Source organism: Psittacula echo (genome assembly GCF_963264785.1).
Source record: "Psittacula echo genome assembly, chromosome: 6".
Lineage (NCBI taxonomy): Eukaryota > Metazoa > Chordata > Aves > Psittaciformes > Psittacidae > Psittacula > Psittacula echo.
The window spans coordinates 65,235,127-65,259,118 of record NC_137743.1 but is presented as its reverse complement, the minus strand read 5'-3'; the positions used below and the strand labels follow the sequence as shown (position 1 = coordinate 65,259,118).

Sequence of the window (23,992 nt, the reverse complement as noted above, 5' to 3'; positions counted from 1 at the left end):
AGTGGTACTGTGAATTTATGAGGCAGTCTTGCTCTGTCATTGATATTTCATCCTTTAACTCTTAGAAAAAACAGTATATCTACTAACTACTATGTGTCCAATTCTATTCAGGTCACTGTATAAGAGCAAAAGGGGTTTTCAGCTGCTATTTCCCCTTGAATATTTGATTACTCCAGGTTCTTCTTCCCATACATAGAAAAACTCCACATCATAGTAACAAGAAACAGAGTAGACAAGGACTTTGACACCAATTTCTCAGCAACGAGTATGTGCAAGAGGTGATGACTAGAAAGAACTGTATTTCCAGTTCACTGCACAGGTAGTACAGGTATTCCTCAAGTAAAGAAAGATATGTGTTTAAAGCTTTCAATGATTTTAGTCTCATTGTTCTTACCTTTCTTTTGATGTCAATGAATTGAGAAAACATTAAGGACCAGTAGAATGACAATTCAACTATGTAGTAATAATGAAGGTCAGGCATCAGTGGCTGAAAGATGGAGATGAGAAAAGGTTAATAGAATCTAACTGACATTACAGACAGCTGAGGTCTATGTGGGACACGTTTAATCACAGGGGGATTACTGAATTATACATAAGCATCCTATGTAAGAAAAATGATGATGGTTGCCTCTTTCAAACTTTGATGCTCTGGAAAAATAAAGCTCCCCAACCTACCCTCCTTTTATATTTTAATCTTGACAGTATTATAATACTCTAATACCAAAAATTACAATGTTGTCCTTTAGCAACTTAGAACAAACTAAATTCTGAGTACTCCTAAGTCTGTTTTGAAAGATCACTTGAAACATCATGCTGTACATCAGTAATGTGGGTTTAAAGCTCAGCAAAAGAAATAATGCTGGTGCAGGTTAAAGTAATGCTATGAGCATATAATCACATCTGCTTATGATGAAAATGTTGGGCTTTAAAGAGGGCTCTAATACAAAATCCTGCTTTTAAATAATGTAACCTTTTTCTGTGAACATATTAAGATTTGGAAAGATGAAAATAAAATTATCCAGGCATCCAGTTTGATACACAACATGGTTACATGGATATTTAAAAGTAAAATAAAAATAACAAGACCCAGGAACTTGTGCACAACCAAAACCAACCTAAGGTAACTTTGAAGAAGGTAACTCGTGGCATGCATAAGCTGTTTAGCCCCCAGCCTCAGAGAGACAGTCCTAGGACCTTCTCTAATTTCTGTGTGATTGTGCCTCCCTGCTAGTCATGCCTTCCATCACAGTGTGAGAGGGGCACTGGCAAAAGAGAAGCTCCTGAGGGCATCTTCTAAGGGATTAAATGAACCATCTTCAGAACAGTTTGCACTGGCACAACCATGCACCAAATCAGGGCATGAGCTATTTCCACTGGTGAGAAGCAGTTCAGTTGCCTCTCTTGTTCCCATTCTCTTTTGCATACCAGTTCTTTTCAGCTGAAAACCAGCCTTTAGGTTCCTACCGAATGCTTTATGTGGGTTATTTAAATAGAGGCATATGCTTAAACTTTATAAAAAATGCGTACACTCAGAATCAACCTTTTAAAGCCATTTCTTGAGCCAATATAATAATTTTTCTGATTTAGTGAGGCTGACAATAAGGTTTTAACTAGATGTAGTTAAAAAAGGGAGGAGAGCTACCAATGAATAACTATTATAGCACGAGAACTCACTGGGGAACATTTCTAGTAAAACAATGAAGATTGTCAGCTGCTTTAGTAACAGTATCATTAGTATTTCTGAACCCATACATAATGGTAATGTAGGGGGATTCTAAAGACATAATGGTTTCCCTCCATGAAAGGGTCAGTGGTGAAAGGATTAAGTTTCATCCTGTATGCAGTATAACAGCTACAAGAACTATACTGGTTTTTCCCACTGAATCCGAGGCTTTACTAAAACTTCTAGCACTCTCAGAACATTTTTAAAAAATGACCATTCTGCCACTGTTGCAGATATCTGCTTTCATGGTTAGATTTCTCAGACCTGTTTTCAGATCCCATGTTTTATTTCAAAACAGGTGTGACAGCTAGATTCACCTTTCCGTCTTGAACTCAAGCAAGATGAAGAGTATTTAGCAATTTTATGAAATTACAGGTAACACATTGACACTAACATATTGACACAAAGCCCCCTCATGATAAAAGCAGAGCTCTGCAGAGATGTCGTATTTGGGTTTAGGTAGCACTGTAACTTTTACCTGATACGGATACCCGTTCCAGCACTGTCTGGTGTTCCAGAGCCATGGTGTCTGAGAGAGAAAGAGAAGAAAAGAAAAAAAAAAAAAAAAGGGTCAGTGCACACCATTTTGGGCAATGTAAATGTATACAATTAACACAAGTGAAGGACAAAACTATAGAAACAGCTTAAAATCTGCAATTTTTGATAGAGGCTATGAAAACGGAATACAACAAGGAGATCGCTCAAAGTTTCACAGCACGAATTAGAGCAACCTGCCTGTTCACAGAGATTTTTAGTTGGTGGCCCATGACCTTACTTTTGCAGGAGAGCAGGCTAAACATAATCAGCTTGTGCTTAGGTGGTCAGATCTCACATTTACTTCCTAATAGCACAGGAAATTTTTGCCTTAGACTGCTCAAACATTCTAAAGAATGTTCCTTGCATGTGCTGTTACATATAAGCATCCTACCGTATAGGATCCATCCTTCATCCCAGCCACATCAGTTTAAAATAGCAAATCATACCTTTTGCTTTCCTGGCTGAAGACATGACCATCCAGAGAGGATAGATCTTGCTATCACACAGAAGAGACTCTGATATCTTAGGGCAACATGGAAAGTTCCAGAGAGAAATTTACTTTAGTGCATCTACAGACTCTTGCACTGCAGAAAGCTGGGCAAACTAAAAGACTTGGGAACATGCAGCTCTGTTATGCTTCCTGTTTCTTTGCTGCTTGCACAAGATTTATTTGGTTATTTATCTTTCAATGCAGCAAAAGAGCCTTTTAAATCTTTCTTTGTAAGCAGGCTGTTTCTTTCAGAGTTCTTTATTTTTTACCTCTTCCTCTGTGCAACTAAAAGGACTCGAGACAGAAATTACCATATGGGCAAGCTCTTCTACCCAACATACTCAACCATTAAGTATTTCCATACTGGGTAATAAGAACATGACCAAACCACTAGCTACCAAGGAGCCACACTTCCCTTTTTGTGCATGAGCAGGAACAACTCCTTTCAGATATGTACGTCTTGCAAAGCACAGCTGCGTCACAGGTTCTGGCAGCATCTGTACTCTTTGAGAAGCATCTGTCTACAGTACAAGTACCCACCCACAGAGTATCTTGTTAGAAACATGAAAGAAAATTGTGGATTCAAGATCTTTATGCAACTCTTTTACATAACATTAACTGCTCTACATCCAGTATAAAGAGGGCAGAAAATCCTTAGTATGTCTCCTGGATAAAGGCACACATACCCTTACAGCATTATATACTTCCATTAGCTTACATTTTTTCAGATAAATCCTCATTGCATGAGGTATGGCCTTTTCTTGTTTTCACCATCAGGTGGAGCAGTTTAGCCCAGGCAAAACGAAGACAAACTCATGCAAAATACAATGGGTGAGCAAACCAAGTAAAATAAACACTAGGCAGAATGTTAAGCCCCAGGCTGAGAATCAGGCTAGGTAGGGAGAATTTGTACCATATCAAAAGCCAGGATAAATGCTACTCAAAACTATAGCCCAATTCCCAACCGATACTTAAATACTAATTGTGATGTGTCTTACAGAAGCTTGTTGTAGCCTTTGTTGGTTAACAGTGATGCGATATGACTACTAAAGGCTCTTCCTATTTCTTTTTTCAATTTTCCTTCACATGGAAAATATGATAAAATAGAACTTGTACATCCAATGCTCCTGAAATGGCAAGAAATAATTCTTAGAGTAACCTGAGTAGCATACCAGCATTTAAATGACAGACCTCCTACGCCTCTCACAGGGATGTTATAACAATGGTTAAAGTCCATCCAAACTTCTCCTCCTCTCTACTAGGAATAATTATTTAATGCAGACAATTATTTTTTTTCAGGTATCTCCACAGTAGTTACCATGCTAAGTGCGTTCCTCTCATTTCATGCAACAAAAAGGGTCTTTGGAAAGAGCGATAGCTCCTCTGCAAGTGTTACTAATATACAGAAGCTAAAATATTTCTGTCTGACAGCTGCCTACATTAGATCTATCCAAATATTATAGGATAATTCATAGTTTTAGCCAGGTTTGAAAAGCTGTAACTGTCTTTCATATCAGATTCAAAAAGAGGTAAGAGATGCTTCCTACCCAATTATTTTGCTACCTAAATTACAGGTGCTAGCAAAAAATGAATATTTTTCTCTTTCAAATATTATGACATTTTAAGCTTCTTCAGAGAGATGCCTGCTGCAGGAGCTGCAGATACAGAGGTTTATGTGTAATTAAAATGCTGAATGCTAAATAAAATAGGCCTCACTGGAGGAACCCATAACCACAAAGCCTGGAAGGATACCACAAACTGACAAACAATACAATACGTGCAATTAGGCCTCAAAGACAGAGAGAACATCTGCCTCTTCTGAGCCGCATAAGGCTTGGAAAGCCATGCTGCCTTCTCACACAAAATGCTTCTGGGTATCTGCTTGGAAATTTAATGGATCCTATGTGGGCAGCAGTGGTTAAGACAGCAGGACATCTATACCACCTTCTTACATCTCTCTCCTTCCCAGTTTCCCTCTCCTTGACTTGTCTTAGCATCTCTTGAGTTGACTCTAACAGCTGTAGCAGAAGGGGACTTTGGTTATGCTTGCCCTGCAGGGTTTTAAGAAAGAGGCAGAGAAAGAGCTTGGTTTAAATACAGCTTTCCCCTCTGACCTCTACAATGAACACAGTCCTAGACTGACCTAAGTTCTCCAGGTAGACCACAATTGTAGTTGAATCAGCAAGAATTGCTTAGTCCTCTGTGAACCTCCCAACTGCGGGATAGCCTGTGCAGGTTTCAGCAGGAAGGAGAGAATCCTAAAAAAGCCCACAGTCTGCAGAGTGAAACTGAAACACACTGAAGAAAGGTGGAATAATCAGAAAGCACGTAATACTGACATTCCCAGGGCTCAGCTGAGCCTGCATGTGCTCACAGGACACACTGACAAACTTCCTCACACCAAGCAAGCTCACTGTGAAGCAGAGCCCAGCTCTTCCTGACAAGTCCCATGATGGACAGAAAAGAAAAGGTCAGTGACTTGGCTTTGCAACAGATCCACTTTTGATGAACATAAAGTGTGATGTTTCCACTGTCTGTTGAATACCCAAATTTCCCCTTGTTCTTGGTACATGATCTCTTGAGGAAGGGGGAACCTGAGGGGACTGGAGAAGAGAGGAAATGGAAAAATCCTGATAACAAAAGTCATCCTTAAGCTGGAAACAGAATACTAAAAACTTCAGTTCCAATTATGTCAGGCACAAAGCACCAGCCCTACAATGCTAACACCCTCCCTTACAGAACATAAAGTAAAGATGGAAACTTAAGCTTTACCACACTTCGGTGCAGTGCTTAATAAGTGGAGTATCAACGACAGAGGAGGATGATAAACAGCTGTTGAATCTACTGTCATTTACAGTTATTAAGGAACAAATCTCTAGTATTTTTGGTTCCTTATAGGAATATCTGTCAAAAGTTCCATCAAACCTCTCTCCAACTCTGTGACTAAAGGAAGTAATTTTAAAGAACTCCTTCAGAAATAAAACTTCTCTTGAGACAAGGGAATGACTGAGGATTTGGAAAAACAAAAAAGCAAATTATCTGAGATGTCTGCACACTTAGCCAGAAGCCTCGGGTTGTTTTGCATCCGCTGTCCCATTCATTTATCTTTAGAGAAAGCTTCTAATTGGGCTCTGGCTTTCAGAAGCCCCAAAGCAATGAAAATCTGCCTGTCTTGCTCAAAGTGCTGCTAATAACCAAGCATGTGAAAGGTCAGTTTTGATACTAAATGGAGGGGGGGTGTGTGTAAAAAAAAGTAGTACAATATAAACCTGCCATTTGTGAACAGTTCCCTTACAGCTCATTTGGCTGAAAGGTGTTTTTATGTGTCCTTTATCCATGAGGAAATAGATGCACCTGATGAAGTATTATTATTTTAAAATAAGAAATTTTGGTTCATCATACAGTAATAAAAACAACGAATACTACTCCTCATCCTTATCTACCCAGCAGAACCCACTAAGTATAGGAAACACACAAAGGCCACAGGCTAGGTTCTCAAAGAAACGAACAAGAGTTGTGCATGTCATGAGCAAGCACTTTCCCATACTGTCAGCAAGCCAACCATCAGATGTGTGTATCAGGCATATCATGGATTTAAAGTGAATTCCACACCCATTTCATAGAATCAGCTTATGCCTGTAAATATAAATATATTACATATAGGTCACATAAATTCACAAAGTAACTGCTTTTGGGCAGCTGGAGTTAGTTCTACAGTTTGTGTCACTTCAGGTTGCTGTATCAGCAACTGAATCATTTTTCCTTGCATCCAGCACAACTAGAAATCCCAATATGCAAGTTACAACCACAAGCACTGGTGTTGCTTTGCCCTTAGAAGTGTGAGCCTACAGATAAATAAGAGGTGTGAAAAAAACTAACAAATACAGTGTTGCTGGCACTAATTTTTTCTTTCTGTAGTCCATAAGCTTGAAACAAGTAGCAAATTGAAGAACCACTCCAAGAAATACACCACTAAGCAAAACCCAGGTCTCCACAGAGCAGCTTCTGCCCTAGCAGTTTAGAGTATTAGAGAGAGCTGTTATGCATCTGATTTACTCCTGACCACACAGGCATGTTGTAACTCCCAAAGGGTTTCTTCCTAAATTCTCACATAAGTAACAAAAATATTCTGACTTGTCCAGCAGATAAACAAATACAATCTGCCTGCTGTTTTTATCAGAATACAGCATGTAAAAATGCAGGGACATCATGACAGAATCCCCACATCACACAAAAGCATATTTATGCTTACGTCCACATTTCAAACCAAAATGAGACAGCATCAGTCCAAAAATAGATTTTAAGTTGCTTTTGAAAATAGATTTTTGACCCTGTGAAACAAAAACAGCACAATACAGAAATCCTGAGCACTCACTGTGTATGTGCTCACTACTCTGCAATCTCAAAAGGCAGATACTATCTGTCTTCGTTAATACATTTGGATACAGCTTTACATAATTTGTCTCTCACAGCTACAAGTAATAATAAGTGGAACTGAAATTAGCACTATTAATTAAAGTCAAGATAACACATACTTTGAGCAAAGTTCTACCCACCTCATTTATTTTGGGCTGATATGGGCAAAGATATCTCTGCATTCATCAATCTAGAGCAGGTCCTTGCTCTTCATAGAAACAAGTGGTACAACTGAGGCCAGACTTCCTCTTGATTAGCATTTAATTGGCCCCCCAAATGCTGTGTGCAATTTGCTCTTATCCCTAGACCTAACATTCACTGTCTAATACATAAGTACAACGTAAGACATATGCAGTCTTTTCCTCAACAGCAGCTGCCTTCTCCCACTGCAGGCAGAACACCACCTCCTGCTCATGTGGACCAACACCTTACCATATTCTGAGCTTTACAGCTTATCATCTCCCTAAGAGTGCAATTGTAACAGCAGGTGAGGAAGAGACTACAACTTTTCTGTTGACTACAAAATATAGAAATACTTAACGCTTTCCACCTCTTTTCCACCTCAACTGAAAATTAAAGGCTTTTAGTAACCACACCAGCAGAAGGACAATCATTAATAATTGACATTTGGTTTGGGGTGTTGTGTTTTTGGTTTTCTTTTGTGGTTTTTTTTATTTATTTATTTTCTATGTGCTTAAATTAAATAGTATTGCAATGCTCACTTCCCCCCCCCCCCCAATTATGGCAAGGCATTATAGCAATTTTTTCTTTTACAATATATTAATCAGCATTCCTCTTGCACATCACTTGGCTGAACAAGCATTCGCTCAGAGGGGAATTACATAAATTGCTTGCTTGCTTCTTCCTTCTGCAACACCTGCACCCTCTTGGCATGGTATACTGAATGGCTGCTGACATTAGAGAGAGAGTCAGATTACCAGGCACAACAAAAAGCATCCTTCAGTAGTTTCGCATCTCAGAAGCTTTTATTCTAGTGTAAAAATAACTCCACCCATTAATGGCAAAATCAAGAGATTTTTCAATAAATTAATCTCTTAAATGCAAATTCCACAGTGGCTCTGAGTTTCCTCCACCATCTTCTTATTTGGCTCAGTGGGGATCAGTAGAAGTGTAGCCTACTGCAGTCTTTCTCTGTTAAGGTGAGTATATATCCATGAAAACATTTGTTTCTGCATATAATGTACAACCTAAAAAATCCAATTTTCTTCCTGACCACAGGAAAACTCCATGTTGTTTTACAAGTCACAGAAAATGATCTTTCCTTTTTCACAAGTAGCAATATTTTGCAGCATTCTTCTCTCCAGCAGAAAGAAAATTAAACTCTTCCTCATTTTCCTTGATTTTTAGAAGATTTATAAAGGAACAACAACAAAATTCTTAGGTGGCTTTTCAAAGTTTCAATCATCTTCCACTGAGTTTGACAGGCCTCCAAGGACTTGAGATTTATGATGTCTTGGAAACTTTTCCTGATTACCTAGAAATGTAGGGGTCTTTTCTTGTTATCTTCCAAAAAATTACCCTGGACAAGAAAGGATCTGAACCATGTTAACACCATCACTTGCTAGTGATGTATTTGTTTTGCTATTGCTTAAGTATTTCTCATACTAAAGTCTCACTGATGTAAAAAATACATCAGTTTCCAGTCTCTACTGGCCACTTGTGACAGGCATTTTGGGCACAACCCTAGCAGCAAAACAATGCCAACAACACAGTGTTCAGTTACCTACACATCAAAATTAAGTATATTTCCCTCTACCCACAAAAGTCACAAAAGTCTGACAAAACATCATGTTGATTTGCTGACAAAGAGAACTCAGCAAAATGACAAAATCCACGGCTACTATTTTGCATCAACTTCTGCTTATTCTTCCTTTCAGTGACTGGCAATTTGCTTTGTGGTTGCTTCTCACACCAAGAACAGCATTTTCATAAATTCTTCACAAACCCAAGCAGTCATTCCTATTTCTTGGCAAAGCTGGCAACAGAAGCGAAGACAATGTGACACATTGCTGATGAGCCTCCTGAGGTTCTCATCTCACATATTGTGACTAAGCAAGCTGTTACAAGTTTCTGCAGAACCGCTTTTTTCTCTAGAGCTTAGTGCTTTTTGTCTGCACAAACGAGGTGTTGGGGGGAAAATGCTTTTGCAATGAAGAACGCTCAGCCCTTCCTCTCAGCAATCTGCACTGCTGATTTCCAAACATAATTAAAAATGATACTTCTACTAATCGGAAACTATAAAATATACGGAAGGATGCATAAAAGGCCAAGATTAACAACAATCACTGGGAGATGCACTTGACATTTCAAATGCAAATATATGTGTGAGCACAAAAATATTCTTAGAAAAAATGTGAATTCAAGTTTCATTTATTTACATAAAATCATCTCCAGAAAGGCAGAGTGAGCTCCATGCACCACATATATTTAAAGTGAAAAGTGGATGTATGATGTACAGAGATCTCGTGTTTATGTCTTGTGCTGATAAATGTGTCATTTCAACTTTCCAATTGTGTGGAAAACGAAGATGGTAAAAGGAACAGATAATTCTAGAGAATCTGGAAATATCCTAATATTGAGGCATCACATGCAGTGAACAGAAGTGAAGAACATGTCATCTGGAGACGCTGGCAGTTTTAATGTCTCCTCCCTCTGCTCTGACCAGCCAACCACCAGTCCCTTTACCAGGCCCAGCCATCAAAATACTTGCTCTCATGCATGCACCCTTTTCCTCTGACACCTCCTCTGTTAGTTACTTTGTAGTAAGCAAAACTTCTGCCTGCATGTGTAATGGTAACATTTTCAAGGACTGTTTTGTCATGAGCAAGTTGGGCAGTCAGTGGTGCTATGATGGTTTAGAGCAGCTGAAGGTCCAGGTAAATATTCTAGAAGCCAGACTAGAGTTCACTGTTTCCCAGTGACACTACTCAGTGTATCATGCAGTTGCTCTATCTGCAGTGTAAGAAGAGTGCACAAAAAGTAGCAGACACATTCAGCCGAACCTGCTAACACTTTGGTGAAGCAAAGCAGTTGTCACCTTTACAGCTGCCTTATATTTTTTGATCGTAGAGCCAGACCACATCAATTAGCCTAGAATTTGCAGGTATTTATGAATTTATTTTATTTAAAAAGAAAACATGCAACTGCAGGTCTGGAATTAGTTTGTAGAGAAAGTGCTGAGGTTTACATTTGCAAACCATACCTTGGTAGGTGGGTGACTCCAATAAATATCATATGTTCAACAGACCATCAATAGGAGAAATGAGAAAGCCCAGAGAGGTGTAATGAGGTAACACTGAAAGGAAATACAATATGGAAAAAAAAAAAAATCTCACCAGTAATATATTTAACTGCCAAGTTTATTTTCCCTACTACTTTAAGGGTAATGTGAAGCAGCTTTTGGCTCAAAGCCCTTACAGTGTAAAAATACATATTGTTCTATAGGTTATACTAGCTTAAATACAGTTATTCTGCTCCAAGTCACTGCCTCAATAGTGAGTTCGACTAAATAATGGCAACTCAAAGCATCAGTCAGGTTATTAATAACCTGCTCTTATATCCAAACACATATTCTGCTTCAGGTTTAATTAGCTGTGGAAAATAGAACAGTTTCATTCATCTGAATAGCAAAACATGAAAAGCTCCTGGCAATAGAGTAGTACTGTGCTAAATACTTAGCTACAGGTATGAATGAACCACTTTCATTGCCTGATGAATTGGAATGATTTTTATCATAAAACTGCCCAAATATAAAGCCTTGGGAAGTATTTCTCCTAGATTTGCCATTTTTATATACAGGTCATTGAAAAATTTCTATCTTTCAGAAAGCTGGGTTACCAAGATGACGAACACTGTGCTTAAGTCAAAATTGGCAACCAGTCCACAGGGGGACCCAAGGTCTGGAGGCCCTTCCTTTACTGTCCTGAACAGCAGTGTAATGTACAAGTAGTTAGAGATGCTGGTATGGCTCAGTACCAACATAACTCTCCAAATTGATGACTACAGAGCATTTACTTATTACTCTGATGTTATTAAATACCCCCAGCTGGATCCCAAACAGACAAACTGAAATTCAATGCTAGATATATTTTTTAAATTAGTGCATTGCTTTTCCTCCCCCTACTTATGTAAAATTTGTCCCCATTGTCTACATTTGAAAGTCCCATTGCCATCAGTGTCCTACAGATGAATTAGGATATTTCAGTATTCTTCTTTTGCTTGTTTCTTTGAAAAACTCTCTGTTTCCTTTTAGCCACAAATAAATTCTGCCAGTCAGTTTAGCTTTGTCCTCTTTTGCCTGATCCAGTTATTATCTTAAGTTCCAACAGCTTACACAATAAATTATTTCCTATGCTGACAGGCCTTCTCTTACAAATCCTCATTGTCCAAAATGCATTCATTTTCCTTGTTGATGTACACTGAAGGGTTGGTGTAATTTAAAATTAAGTTTCTCCACTGACTTTGATCTTTCTCACAGCATGACTCACGATTTATATCTCAGGCATCCAAAGCACTCTATTAACCTCTCCTAAATGCCCTCAACAACTTTTATGCCCTTTTGAAGAGATATCTGAAAGAAATTCCTTTTCCCTTAGATGAAATCTAATTGTGGTCTTACTGGAAACCTTTCCCACTCATGATGCTTATTTAAAAATGTAATGTGACATTTCCCCTTTTCCACAACAGCATCCTTCAGGAGACTCTGGCACGAGAGTTCTTTCCTGTTTGCAACAATGAATTAGATATTGTTTTATTCAGCACCTAATGGTCAGCCCAACTATCACAGAAAGGAATGAGTATGATTCCATTTTAACATCCAAAATTAATTTAAGTTAACAATATTCATCACTTAGCAACTTGTCTTCTGATTTAAAAAAAAAAAAAAAAAAAAGTTATAAAAAAAACGGAGAGTCCAAATCCATTTTAAAGCAAGTCAATCTGCTAAAGACAGGCTTCATTTCCTCCCTAAGTGGAATACATATCCCATTATTCCTCACTTAATAGCACAGTAAGGTATCAAATATCAGCATTGCGTTAAAAGGGCTCCAGTGTGGCCTCTGACATTCTTCATTTAAATGAGAGTATTTATCCAGTATTGGGCAGATAAGCTCACTGAACAAATGTAATTACAAGGTTTCAGTAACAGACAATATAAGAACCTTTCAGGTGTAATATGGGAAGGAAACATCACAACAGGTGCAGTCTGGACTAGAAGAAGTGCCCAACTGAATGCCTGCTTCCAGTAAATCAAGAATGAAGGAGATAGAGGGCACCAGAACAGGCTCTGGATGCAAACTTCTCGCTTCAAGCTCTTGCCATGTTGTTTCCTAGAGTCACTTCTCGTCTAAACCAAGGTGGTAGGTATTTCACAAACTCATGCTTTGGTATCTCAGCATTAAAACCAGAAAAATTCAGCCTGGTTTAAGTAGTCAAGAATCAGACAGTCAGACATATTCCAAACAGCAGTATAAATATTTCCAGGATGCTGTGTTTCTTGCACTATTCTGTTCTGCAAAACATACAGAAGCATTAGTTATATGCAGCAGGTGCAGCAAGAGGAAACGATAAATTTTTAATTTCTCAATCCAATGCCAACTAAGGAAGTAATATAAGCTTGTTTGAAAGCACAGTCAGGGATCTTCTCTATTAGCAGCTTCATTCCACTGCAGACCTCACAGTATCATGACTTGATGTGCACAGTAACCACAAATGCAGCACAACTTCCCAAGTAAGTGTAACAGTTGAACTGTCAACTGCAAAAATTATCATCAAGCTTGAAAGAATCAATTTCAGCAATATCTATACAGAATCAGTGACTTTAGGAAAAGAAAACTATTTACGGTTATGCTCTGCTTTAATACCCAAACAGCTCTTTGCAGATACAGTCACCTTTGCTGCAACTCAACTGATCTCTCATGAAACTGGCAGGGTGACTTCAAAAGCATTCTTAAAAATCATGCTCAATAAAACATTGCAACCAGCATGAGGCTTTTTTTGAAAAGGCCATGTGTATCTCCTGTCGTATGACTACAGTGAAGAGTCACCAGACAACTGAGAAAGACCAGTTGGCTTCAAAGCAGCCACATCCTGGCTTGCTTTCCCTGCACCTCCAGAGCTGCTCTGTCACAACCCCAGCTGCCCTCTGTCTTATTGAACCACAAGGTGACAGAGTAGATACCAGTAAGGGAGGCAGAACCCCCACCCTTGTCCTCACTAGCACTTTGGAAATTGCAGTGTACAAAGACAAAGCTCCTTATTTATTCTCTTCATGTTTTAGAGAACTGACAGGAACAAATAACTTCCAGAAAGATGAAAGATCCTGATGGAAGTCTAATGGACCACGATTGACCCAAGAACTAAATCAAGGTCATAGCTATCTTTTTCTTTGGGAAAACGTGTTGATACTGGATAAAACGATCACTGTAAAAAGATATCAACAAGCAAGGAATGAAAGAAAGCAGCCTTTCTGTAGTCCACAGGAATATACCTAACTTGCAGACTTACAGAATTCACAAATCCACTCCCCAAATTAATAAAGCCAGTTTTAAGAAGTGGGGAAAAGCAGTGTAGTGATCTGACAAGGAAAGATGAAAGTAGGAAATATTGACATACGAGGTAGCTGAGGAGTATATAAGAAAGGAAGGACTATATAACATTATGTACAACTTAGTTTCTTCCTAGAACAGTCCACTCCCAGTGCCCAACAAGCCCTGAACTGTACAAAAAAAGAAGAACTGACCACAGGGAAACTGGCCACTATGACAAATCAGCCTTTCCAAGGAAACTGCAAGGATAAAGCTGTATCTCCTCCCAGCTACACATCTTGAGATAATCCATGATGTTTCCATGGGCTTTCTTGGCATAGAGACATCAGAAAACAAATGCTGTACAGCAGGTAGAAAACTATCAGTGATCTCTCTTATGTTGGGCTTTCCAAGGTCAGGTCATTCTTTGCAAGGCTACATAAACCAGGGCAGGAAAACAGACAAACAAGTAACCAACCAAACCTGTACCTTCTCACTGCTCCATGGACATACAACTTAGCTCTTAGAAGAACAATTAAGAAAAAACAGCACCAGTGTCAAAATGGACTCACATAAAGCTGTGAAACTAGAACCTTCCTTGTTTATCAGACAAAGTAATTTGTGACTGAATTAAGCTACCTTACTGAGTCAGCGTAGGAAAGCATTTATAATGTATGCCAAGCATCCCACAAGCCCGCTGAGACCCTATATGGCTGAGAAAGAAACAGGTGAAGAGAGTACAATGAATATATGTCTTTCACAATAGAGATAACATATACTTGCTCTTTAAAATTGTTAAAGTGACTCAATTTTACTGTAATTTTCCAACAATGTAAATAACTTTGGAATAACACCAGCAGTGTGTGGTTTTCATCCACTTGTCTTTCTAAGTAAGGTTTCTATTTAAAGGAAAGAAGATTAAATAACATAAACGCACACAGAAGTGCTGTAGCAATTTTAAACTAATAGCAACTCCTCAATTTCCAGTAACTTTCCAGGAGCATCTGAGCTGCAACACTACTTTGGACAAAACTAAGAGCCCACCACCTCTTGGAGGTCCTTCAGAACATCTTACTATGACTAACCAGAGCAAACAGAGTGACAGCAGTTGCATTTTAATTAGGTCCTGAACCTGACTAAAACAAACCATCAGCAACTTATCAGCTTAGTGACCAGAAACTGAGACACACATTTCAGTTAATGATGATGTGTATACTACTGTTTCTGATTTTTTTTTTATTTAACAGCTAAAATAAATTGAGGTGTATTTGATGACATCTGAACATATGATCACAACCAGAACAGACCTTCAGTGAAGAAAACTGAAGACGTATTACAGTATCACAGTATCACAGTATGTTAGAGATTGGAAGGGACCTCAAAAGATCATCTAGTCCAATCCCCCTGCCAGAGCAGGAACACCTAGATAAGGTTACATAGGAATGTGTCCAGGCGGGTTTTGAATGTCTCCAGAGAAGGAGACTCCACAACCCCCCTGGGCAGCCTGTTCCAGTGTTCTGTCACCCTCACTGAGAAGAAGTTTCTTCTCAAGTTTAAGTGGAACCTCTTGTGTTCCAGTTTGTACCCATTACCCCTTGTCCTATCATTGTTTGCCATTGAGAAGAGCCTGGCTCCATCCTCATGACACTCCCCCTTTATATATTTATATACACTAATAAGGTCCTCCGGCAGTCTCCTCTTCTCCAAACTATAGAGACCCAGCTCCCTCAGCCTTTCCTCATAAGGGAGATGCTCCACTCCCTTAATCATCTTAGTTGCCCTGCGCTGGACTCTCTCCAGCAGGTCCCTGTCCTTCTTGAACTGAGGGGACCAGAACTGGACACAATATTCCAGATGCGGTCTCACCAGGGCAGAGTAGAGGGGAAGGAGGACCTCTCTCGACCTGCTGACCATCCCCCTTCTAATACACCCCAGGATGCCATTGGCCTTCTTGGCCACAAGGGCACAGTGTTGGCTCATGGTCATCCTGCCATCCACTAGGACCCCCAGGTCCCTCTCCCCTACACTACTCTCTAACAGGTATTAGTGAAAGAGATGCAAGACACAGCATACAGCAAAGCTATTAAACAGTTGAACACCAAAGTAGCTGCAAAATTGACAGAAAGAGAAATAGCAGGAAAACTCCAAAACAAGAATGGCAAATGCGACTCCATTTTAGGTAAACATCCCATTGTTCCTGTATCCAAGTCTTATTCCCCAAAGGGATATGAACTCACAATCTTGAGATGCCTGTTTCCTCAAATACAACAATTCTTTGAAGTTGCTATGCATATCTATAACTATTTACTTCCTACAAGATTAACAATCTCAATAATCAAGAGATAGAGATGAAGTGTAACACAGAAAGGATGTCAAAACCCAGTCACCACACAACGGAGTAAGAAGGTTTTTTTGTATTTCAAATGAATGTGGTTTGACTTTAGGCTCTAAAATTCTTGACTATAATCCAAAATGGCATTTGCAAATGCTATACTGCTCTCCCAGGGCTGTAACATCTGCATGTATCATTGTTGCTATTTTATTCCAAAAAGAGGCAAAAAACATGCCAACTCAGCTGAGCAGCAGAACAAAGCACCCTCATTCACAAAAAAGTGTTAGGAAACCAGGTTCTCTCCAAGTGCACATAGAAAACTGTAGGCCACTAACAGAACATCTTCTGCTGTCACACAGTAATTGGCTAGCTCAGCGGTTAGTGCACACACAAGGATAAGCACTCAATTTTCTTCTTCTGAAACATTCTATAGTTTCAAGAAAGAGGAACTTTCATAACAACATAAGTGGAGCTCTGCCTCTCTGGGGTTTTTTTCCTCCTTACTACACTACTATTTTTCTAGGTGCCTTCCATACATTTATGCTACTTGAGTAGGTTTTTGGAGTCAAATTTACACTTCAGTATGGTTTTCCTATTGTTTTGCAATCTATCTGCATCACCAGCAGTTGCAATTGCATGGCAGACAGTTCTGTTATATAGAATGACTCCTTAGGAAGGGAGATGCAGAACTGACATTCCATCAGCCACATACATACAGTAAGTGTTGTTGCACCTGGCATTTTTTTAAACATAGCCACAGCATCCTCATATCATCAGTCTTACTTCAACTCTAAATTTGAAAACGAGCAAGTCACAAGTTATTTGTTTATCCAAGCAGATGGTCCTTTTCCCAGTAGAATACCTACACTCAGTTTTAGGTTCCTAAGTCTCAATTTAGTCTTCAGAAGACTCTCAATGCAGGGAATTCATGCTCTTTCTTTCTTCTGTGAATTCGTAATTCTCATGGGCAATTAAAGGAAAGAAACTGAATGTGAAAAGCCACCATATGTCACCTGGAAGTTTTTCTTCCAGATGTTTGTAAGGGTTTTTTATTCTACAGCATTATACAGATACTGCTCAGCACCAAGGATCAACAAGCAAGCAACAATCCAATCCTGAAATTCTCACTCTGTTTCTTTATCACTGAAGCAAATGCTATTTTTTTTTCCATTTAATGAGAGTACAATCAGACCATTAACTCTTAATGATCCAAGCCATTACTAATTTAATTGCAAATATTACTAAAGGAAACAAAAACCTTATCTTGTTCCTCTGTTAGTGATAAGCAAAACAGTAAGTTTAATGTCACTGGACTTAATGTTTCATTGGCATTAATACTGGTGTGGTGTTCTGCAAGGAAGTGTTTTGTAGATATGCAAATTAAATAAATGGAAGTGCTGAAAAATCTCAGCTGCAGTCAGAAAGGGGAAGAATTTGCATATACATGATCAGAATGGAAATATAATTGGTCAGTTGTCTTTTACACTTCAAATATTAGATATTTACAAAGATACAAAGAATCCTGCAGCATATTTATTATCATGATAAAGACTTAGGGCCATATCATATTTTCATAATCATATTTCACAGTGATGATGGCACTTGAGGCCAAAGACCTCTGTATAAGAGTCCATGTTACTACACCCTAGACTGATTTGGACACAGGTCTTCTAAGCCACTAACTAGCGCTATCTTGTCACGCATTACCTACGAAGATGAAAATTTTCCCAACACTACTAGGGCTTTGGTACACAACACCTTCCGCCCCCCCAAATTCTAGTTTGATAGACAATGATTTCTTATCACTGTCTTTACTGTTAGGCTAACAAAAGAGTAAATATAGAACTTGTAAGTTCTACATTTAAGATCCCCTAACTCTAGGCTTTTACAGTTTTTATCTTGTATGGATATATATCTATACATCTCATGGAATAAATTAAATTCACCTTTTTCACCACTTAATGTAACAATAAGAACCATAGAAATAAGTAAAACTAAAAGCAAACCCCACACTTTGTTTTTATACCTATAAATGACAAGTAAAGTGTGAAACACAGAAATAAAAAGAAGAAAATAAATCAAAGTAAACATTTACTCTGGAGAGAGTCTCTGGGTGTTCTAAAAGGAATATAAACCTATTTCTATTTGGGCTTCATTTCAGATGAAGCATTGAAGCACTTAGGTGAAAGGACTAGCTTTGTTCCATGTTACCAAAAAGTTGTGAGGCTTGACCTAACATCTCTTTTAGAAGCTTGAAAATCAAGACAGGATGGTCATATTTGCTATTTTGCCAAGAATGGGGACAATAGGAGCAGATGGGAAGGTGAATGCTTTGCATTAAAGAATTTTGTGGGCCACTTACTCTTTAGCCCCCATTCATTTAAAAATCATTTAAATCTGGTGTGGAAAGCAGTGAGTAATGGAGTTGGCAGTGAGTAATGAAAGCGTCATCTTCTCTTTGAAAGTTGTGTTTCAGTCTGTTTCTTCACATAGAAGAATATTCATGATCAAATCTGCCCTTGAAAATGGTAATATTTGAGGTGAAAAATTAACTGGTTTGAACTCTAACCTACATTTACATCAATTAACTCTTCTCACAAGGTATCAGAAACAACAGAGATGATTTCAAATCCTAATTATGATTACCTATTTCGCCCCCTCAGTGCATTAGCCACCATACTGCAGGGCATGTCCTGAAACACACATTGCTATGGGGTGCTGCAGTGGACTGACAAACCCATCAATCTCCCAGAATCTGTTTTCGTTACCTAAGAAAGTTAACAGATCATTTTCATCTAACTGAAAGTTCTGGTTTGGAAAAAGAGACAAACATACATTTCACTTCAAAAATGAGAGATTCTTGTGAAGCAGAATCAAAGATGAGCAGAACTCATCCCATTATTACACCACGTGGTAATATGCCTGAGATAGCTACAGTTGAAATTGTTACATTAGAGAGGATTTGAAAAAGCAGGAATTAAGAATTTATACAGAACATTTCAAAAGAAACCAAGACTAAGGAAACAATTTAATATTTGAGATGCTTTAACATTGACATGTCATTAATTACTTCATTGTAAGAGACAATGACAGCAAACCCCCTATAAAATTAAACCAGCTATGTAACAGTCATTTACTTATTTTGATGCAAAGGAGAAAAAAAAATGCTGACAGCTGGGGAAGGCAGAAATGTCTAATACAATAATTAAATACGAATGACTATGGAAAAAAATTTACTGAAATCTGTCAGTTTCTTATACATACATATTAAGATGCAATTTGTAAGTGATGCAATGGTTTGGCTGAGTATCTGGAAGCCTGTGAGCTATTTCTCTATGTGTGCTCCGTTTTTGAGTAAGAGAGCAACTGTCTTGCCTTCCCTACTCTCTTACCAGACTTAGTTCCCTCTTGGAAGAGAGTAATTCTTGGAAGAAACATATATTTCCTTGATACTACAAAAGTTTGTAAGACATACCAACGACACAGCTGCACCCTGCAGTTAAAAATCACCTCTTGACTGAAGGTGGTGGACACTAATGGTAGAAGTTTCACTTTTACTGTTTCTTTGGGCTCAAGAAACAATCAAAGCAGCTGGATATGGTGTATGCCATCAACAGTACATTTTATAAGAAAGAAATTAATTCTTACAATGTCACTTCATGAGTGACATGATGTCACAACAAAGACCAAGTTGACAACATACACCCATTTGAGTTAGGGGGCACTGAGGACAAGACCAGTGCAAACTCCATAAAGGCCTGCTGCCTCGAGAGTTCAGTGGTGGAGTTGCCAGGATGCGGGAGAGAGTGTGTGAAGCAGCTGTTACGATTCAGAGGCTGTGGGAAGCAGATGTCCCTATGGATAGAGGATTATTTGAGCATTTTACATTGATAAAAACCATCATATGCAATGTCAGTGATCATGATTCCATGGCCTACAACTACAGCCACATGCAGGACACCCTATTGCCAATCTTCTGCCTTCCCAACTTAAAGGATTTTCAGGAGTTCATGGTGAACTTTAGTGAGCAAATGGCCCAATCTAAGTGTCCTGCAGACACCATTAATATAAAAATTTATTTAAAACATATAGATTGACAGATTCTGTTGCAACAGAGCAAACTTTGAAGACAAAGCTTTATGTCAGGCACTTCTCTCTGTGAATTGAGATTGTTTTTGAAAACACATTTCAACAAAAGTAAGATTTTTTTTTTTGTTACTTTATGAGTCAACAGCATATATCTGTCACTGGGAAAAAAGACAAAACCAAGAGAACAGTTTGATAAAGAGATACAGCTTTCAGTGAGAAGAAAGTTTTTAAATCTCCAGCAATGTACTCAGCAACTATAGCATGGCAAAAGAATTGATAGATCACATCACGTGCAGTGTTACTACAAAGACTTACAGGATGCTTTAGTGAGTGCAGAAATTTCTTTATCTAGATCAGCCATTAACTGCTGCCATGGATGGTAATAAAGACAAGTTTGCCACGGCATTTTAGAGAAAGCTATGATTGCTCTGAATGACAGCTTTATTAGCTTTCATATGCTTGTATACGAAAGTGAAAATCAAAGCTGAAATATCTCCTTGCAAGATGTTCTAGCCAGGTGAATGTAAAACTTTACTGCAGTTAGTTACTACCATTCTAAAAATAAATTAACGTTGGTATGTATGCCATGCTGACAGTATCACAATTCAAGAACTAAAAGAGAGTTGATAAATCTGCTAACTAATTACTGCTTATTAAGCTTGGGTGCATCTTCCCAAAAAGCTAGATAAGCTTGTCAAAATCTATAAAGCCATGAAGACCTAATGATATCCTTTGCATTCGAATGATGGCTTGCCAGAGTATCCTGACTAGATCTTGCGTGGGCAGTTAGATGGGAACAAGGAAACATAGACACCCACACTTCTGATACTGCAGTGATGCAGTAATATTGCTTTACGCAGCAAATAGGGAAGGTGACAGTAGAAGATAAAGGAGCAATTATTTATGTGCTGTGGGCATTACGAGAAAGGTGTTTTGAGAAAGAACCCAAAAGGTGAAATTCATCTCTAGGCAAAGGGCCAGCACAAAGCAAAGGACCGCAAAACTAACTCAAAGTGATGATTAAGTAATTTATGGGCCCCATGCCAGTCCTGTAGGTAAAGCTAAATTTCATCCTTAAATTAAGGAAAGAACATTTAAGAGCTCCAAATGAAAACAAGGTACCTATCAGGTTAGGAATATATGCAGCAAAGCAAAGGAATGGCAGGTTGCAAGGAGACTAGGTCAAGTTGGGGGGGAAAGACAATAATATAGAAGTCAGAGTATTTTGTTGCCTGCCAATTCAAGAACCAACAAAGAAACTATAAAAGAGGCAATGCATTCAGCGTAGTGTTTTAGGAAGAGCCTTTTGTACTACTGAGTTGGTTCACTTTTCTAAAAGCAGTACCTCATAAGAGTAGAAGTCATGAGACCAACTAATAAGGAGCACTTCCCACTCAAGATGGCAAAATGAGGTTTCTTAAATCAGGCATCTTAATTAACCAGAAATGGACAAACCAACCAACATCCAGTGATTCTGTCAATTTGAATAGCACCAAAAAGCAGTTTCTCTTGAAAAAACATACTTTTATGGATGTTTGAAAGACATACTGCATCAAAATATCTTATCCAACAATCCAATGTATCAACTAAGCATTAGTTTAGGTTTTAAAAGCCAACGTGAATGTTTCCAATGTGGTGCTATGCTGGTGGCATATTCCATTCTTCAAAACAGGTACATCTGTAGTATTTACTCTTTCTCACCCTCTCCAGTAAGGCAGCATATGTTGCTGTGATAGTGCTGGGACAGCCATTGCATCTCGGCTGACGTGCCATGCTTATCAGTCTTCTGGACTAGGTATATTAGGGATGGTCTTAAGCAGAACTTTTATTTGAAAGGATGCAAATTTCTGCTGTAGCATTAGCACAGCATGACACCACTGACATTCTGTCCAGGCAAAACAGCTTTTTGAAGGAAAGATCTTTCTATCAAATTTGTAAGAAAATTTATTATGTTTAACTTCTTTTCCCATGAGCTTCCTAAGGAAGCGATTAAGTGTTTCTTTGAAATTATTTCATTAAGAAGACCAAGACAAACTAAAAAGCATTATTCACTTTGGTACTGTAGTGAAGTTCTGAAAGAAGTGACTCCTCCAGATTCTGGGGTCTAGATTTTATTCCTTGCAAACCCAGATTTCCCCCCGCAAGTGGATGCAGCAAAATCTTTGGTTTTTGATGAACAGCAAAAAGCCTGCACTTTCTCTTAGTTACACAATGTTGCTAGGAAGACGGTGTAAATACAAATACAATCACAATCATAATTTTGTTGATTTGCATACATTCCATGTGACCTGAGTATACAAAGCAGAACACTGGAATAATGACAATAGCATAAAATGCTGCCAGACTCATTTGCAACACTGTGTAAAAATGAGTAATTAACAATGCATACACAATTACATTATGGACAAGTTCTTTCTGTAAAAATTAAACATACTGGAAGTTAAAATTTCATCAAAATTACACAGCTGGTCCTTGTTAAGCAAGTAACAATATAGGTATACCTTGTTCAAGCAACCATGCTATATCAGCCAGCCCTCCTCAAGCTTCAGCTGAACTGGGAGGAAGACACCCTGCACTTTGCATGTAAGCTCAGCTTTTAGAAACAGCTCACAATGGTTTGCAATGAAGCATGCATTTACTGTATTCTTCTTCATCTTTAGAAATGCTGGTATTCAGAGTTTTTCCTAGAACAGACGTTTTCTTTGTGTTGAGAGAGATTTGCTTTTTTAATCATAAGTATGCTTTGTAGTGGTGATTTTGTGATACTTGCTAATGTATCAATGGTGATTATTTGTGGTAATCTGTAATAAAGTAAAGAAATTCAGAAGACAAAGCCTCAGTGTCCTTGTGTATTACAGAACCCTATGAACTCACAGTCATGCTCTCAATATACCCGCAGGCCGACAATTTAGGTTGTGACAATTGCTTATGAAAACTATTCTCATATTTCCTACCACAGACATGGATAGAACCAAAGGCAGAAAACAGAGTATCATGACCATACGGCACGTTAATGGATGAAGCACACACAAATTGTAAATGTTCAAGAAGGCAGTGAGAGGTTGCACATTACGTATTGCCTGGTCTGTTTAGAGGACTGGTGCACACACTTCCTCTGAGCCCTGTACTCCTGAGACCTCAGATGAAGTCAGGTCAATGGAGCAGTTTGCCTTAGTCGATGAGGAATGGGTTAGGGACCAGTTGAGCAATCTGGACATCCATAAATCCATGGGTCCAGATGGGATGCACCCACGGGTGCTGAGGGAACTGGCGGAACTCATTGCTAGACCACTCTCCATTATCTTTACCAAGTCTTGGGAAACGGGAGAGGTGCCTGAGGACTGGAGGAAAGCAAATGTCACTCCAGTCTTCAAAAAGGGCAAGAAGGAGGACCCAGGTAACTATAGACCCGTCAGCCTCACCTCCATCCCTGGGAAAGTGATGGAACACCTTATCCTTGATGCCATCTTAAGGCATATCAAGGATAAGAGGGTTATGAGGGGCAGTCAACATGGCTTTACCAAGGGGAAGTCATGCTTGACCAACCTCATAGCCTTTTATGAGGAAATAACACGGTGGATGGATGATGGCAGGGCAGTGGATGTGGTCTACCTTGACTTCAGCAAAGCATTTGACACAGTCTCCCACAGCATCCTCATAGCTAAACTGAGGAAGTGTGGTCTGGATGATCAGGTAGTGAGGTGGACTGCGAACTGGCTGAAGGAGAGAAGCCAGAGAGTTGTAGTCTATGGGGCGGAGTCTAGTTGGAGGCCTGTATCTAGTGGGGTGCCTCAGGGGTCAGTGCTGGGGCCAGTATTATTTAATATATTCATCAATGATTTAGATGAGGGAATTGAGTG

The 23,992-nt window shown here is 38.8% G+C and overlaps 1 protein-coding gene across 1 annotated transcript in view; it reads right to left on the bottom strand.

The window, feature by feature from the left end:
- Positions 1-23,992, bottom strand: part of CERS6 (ceramide synthase 6) — a gene marked incomplete at both ends in the record, with an annotated part of 122,040 nt that overhangs the window by 32,662 nt on the left and 65,386 nt on the right. Inside the window, 2 exons of the mRNA XM_080621875.1 lie at positions 395-487; positions 2,202-2,252. Coding sequence (XP_080478001.1) covers positions 395-487; positions 2,202-2,252 — 144 coding nt within the window. The remainder of the gene's footprint in view (positions 1-394; positions 488-2,201; positions 2,253-23,992) is intronic.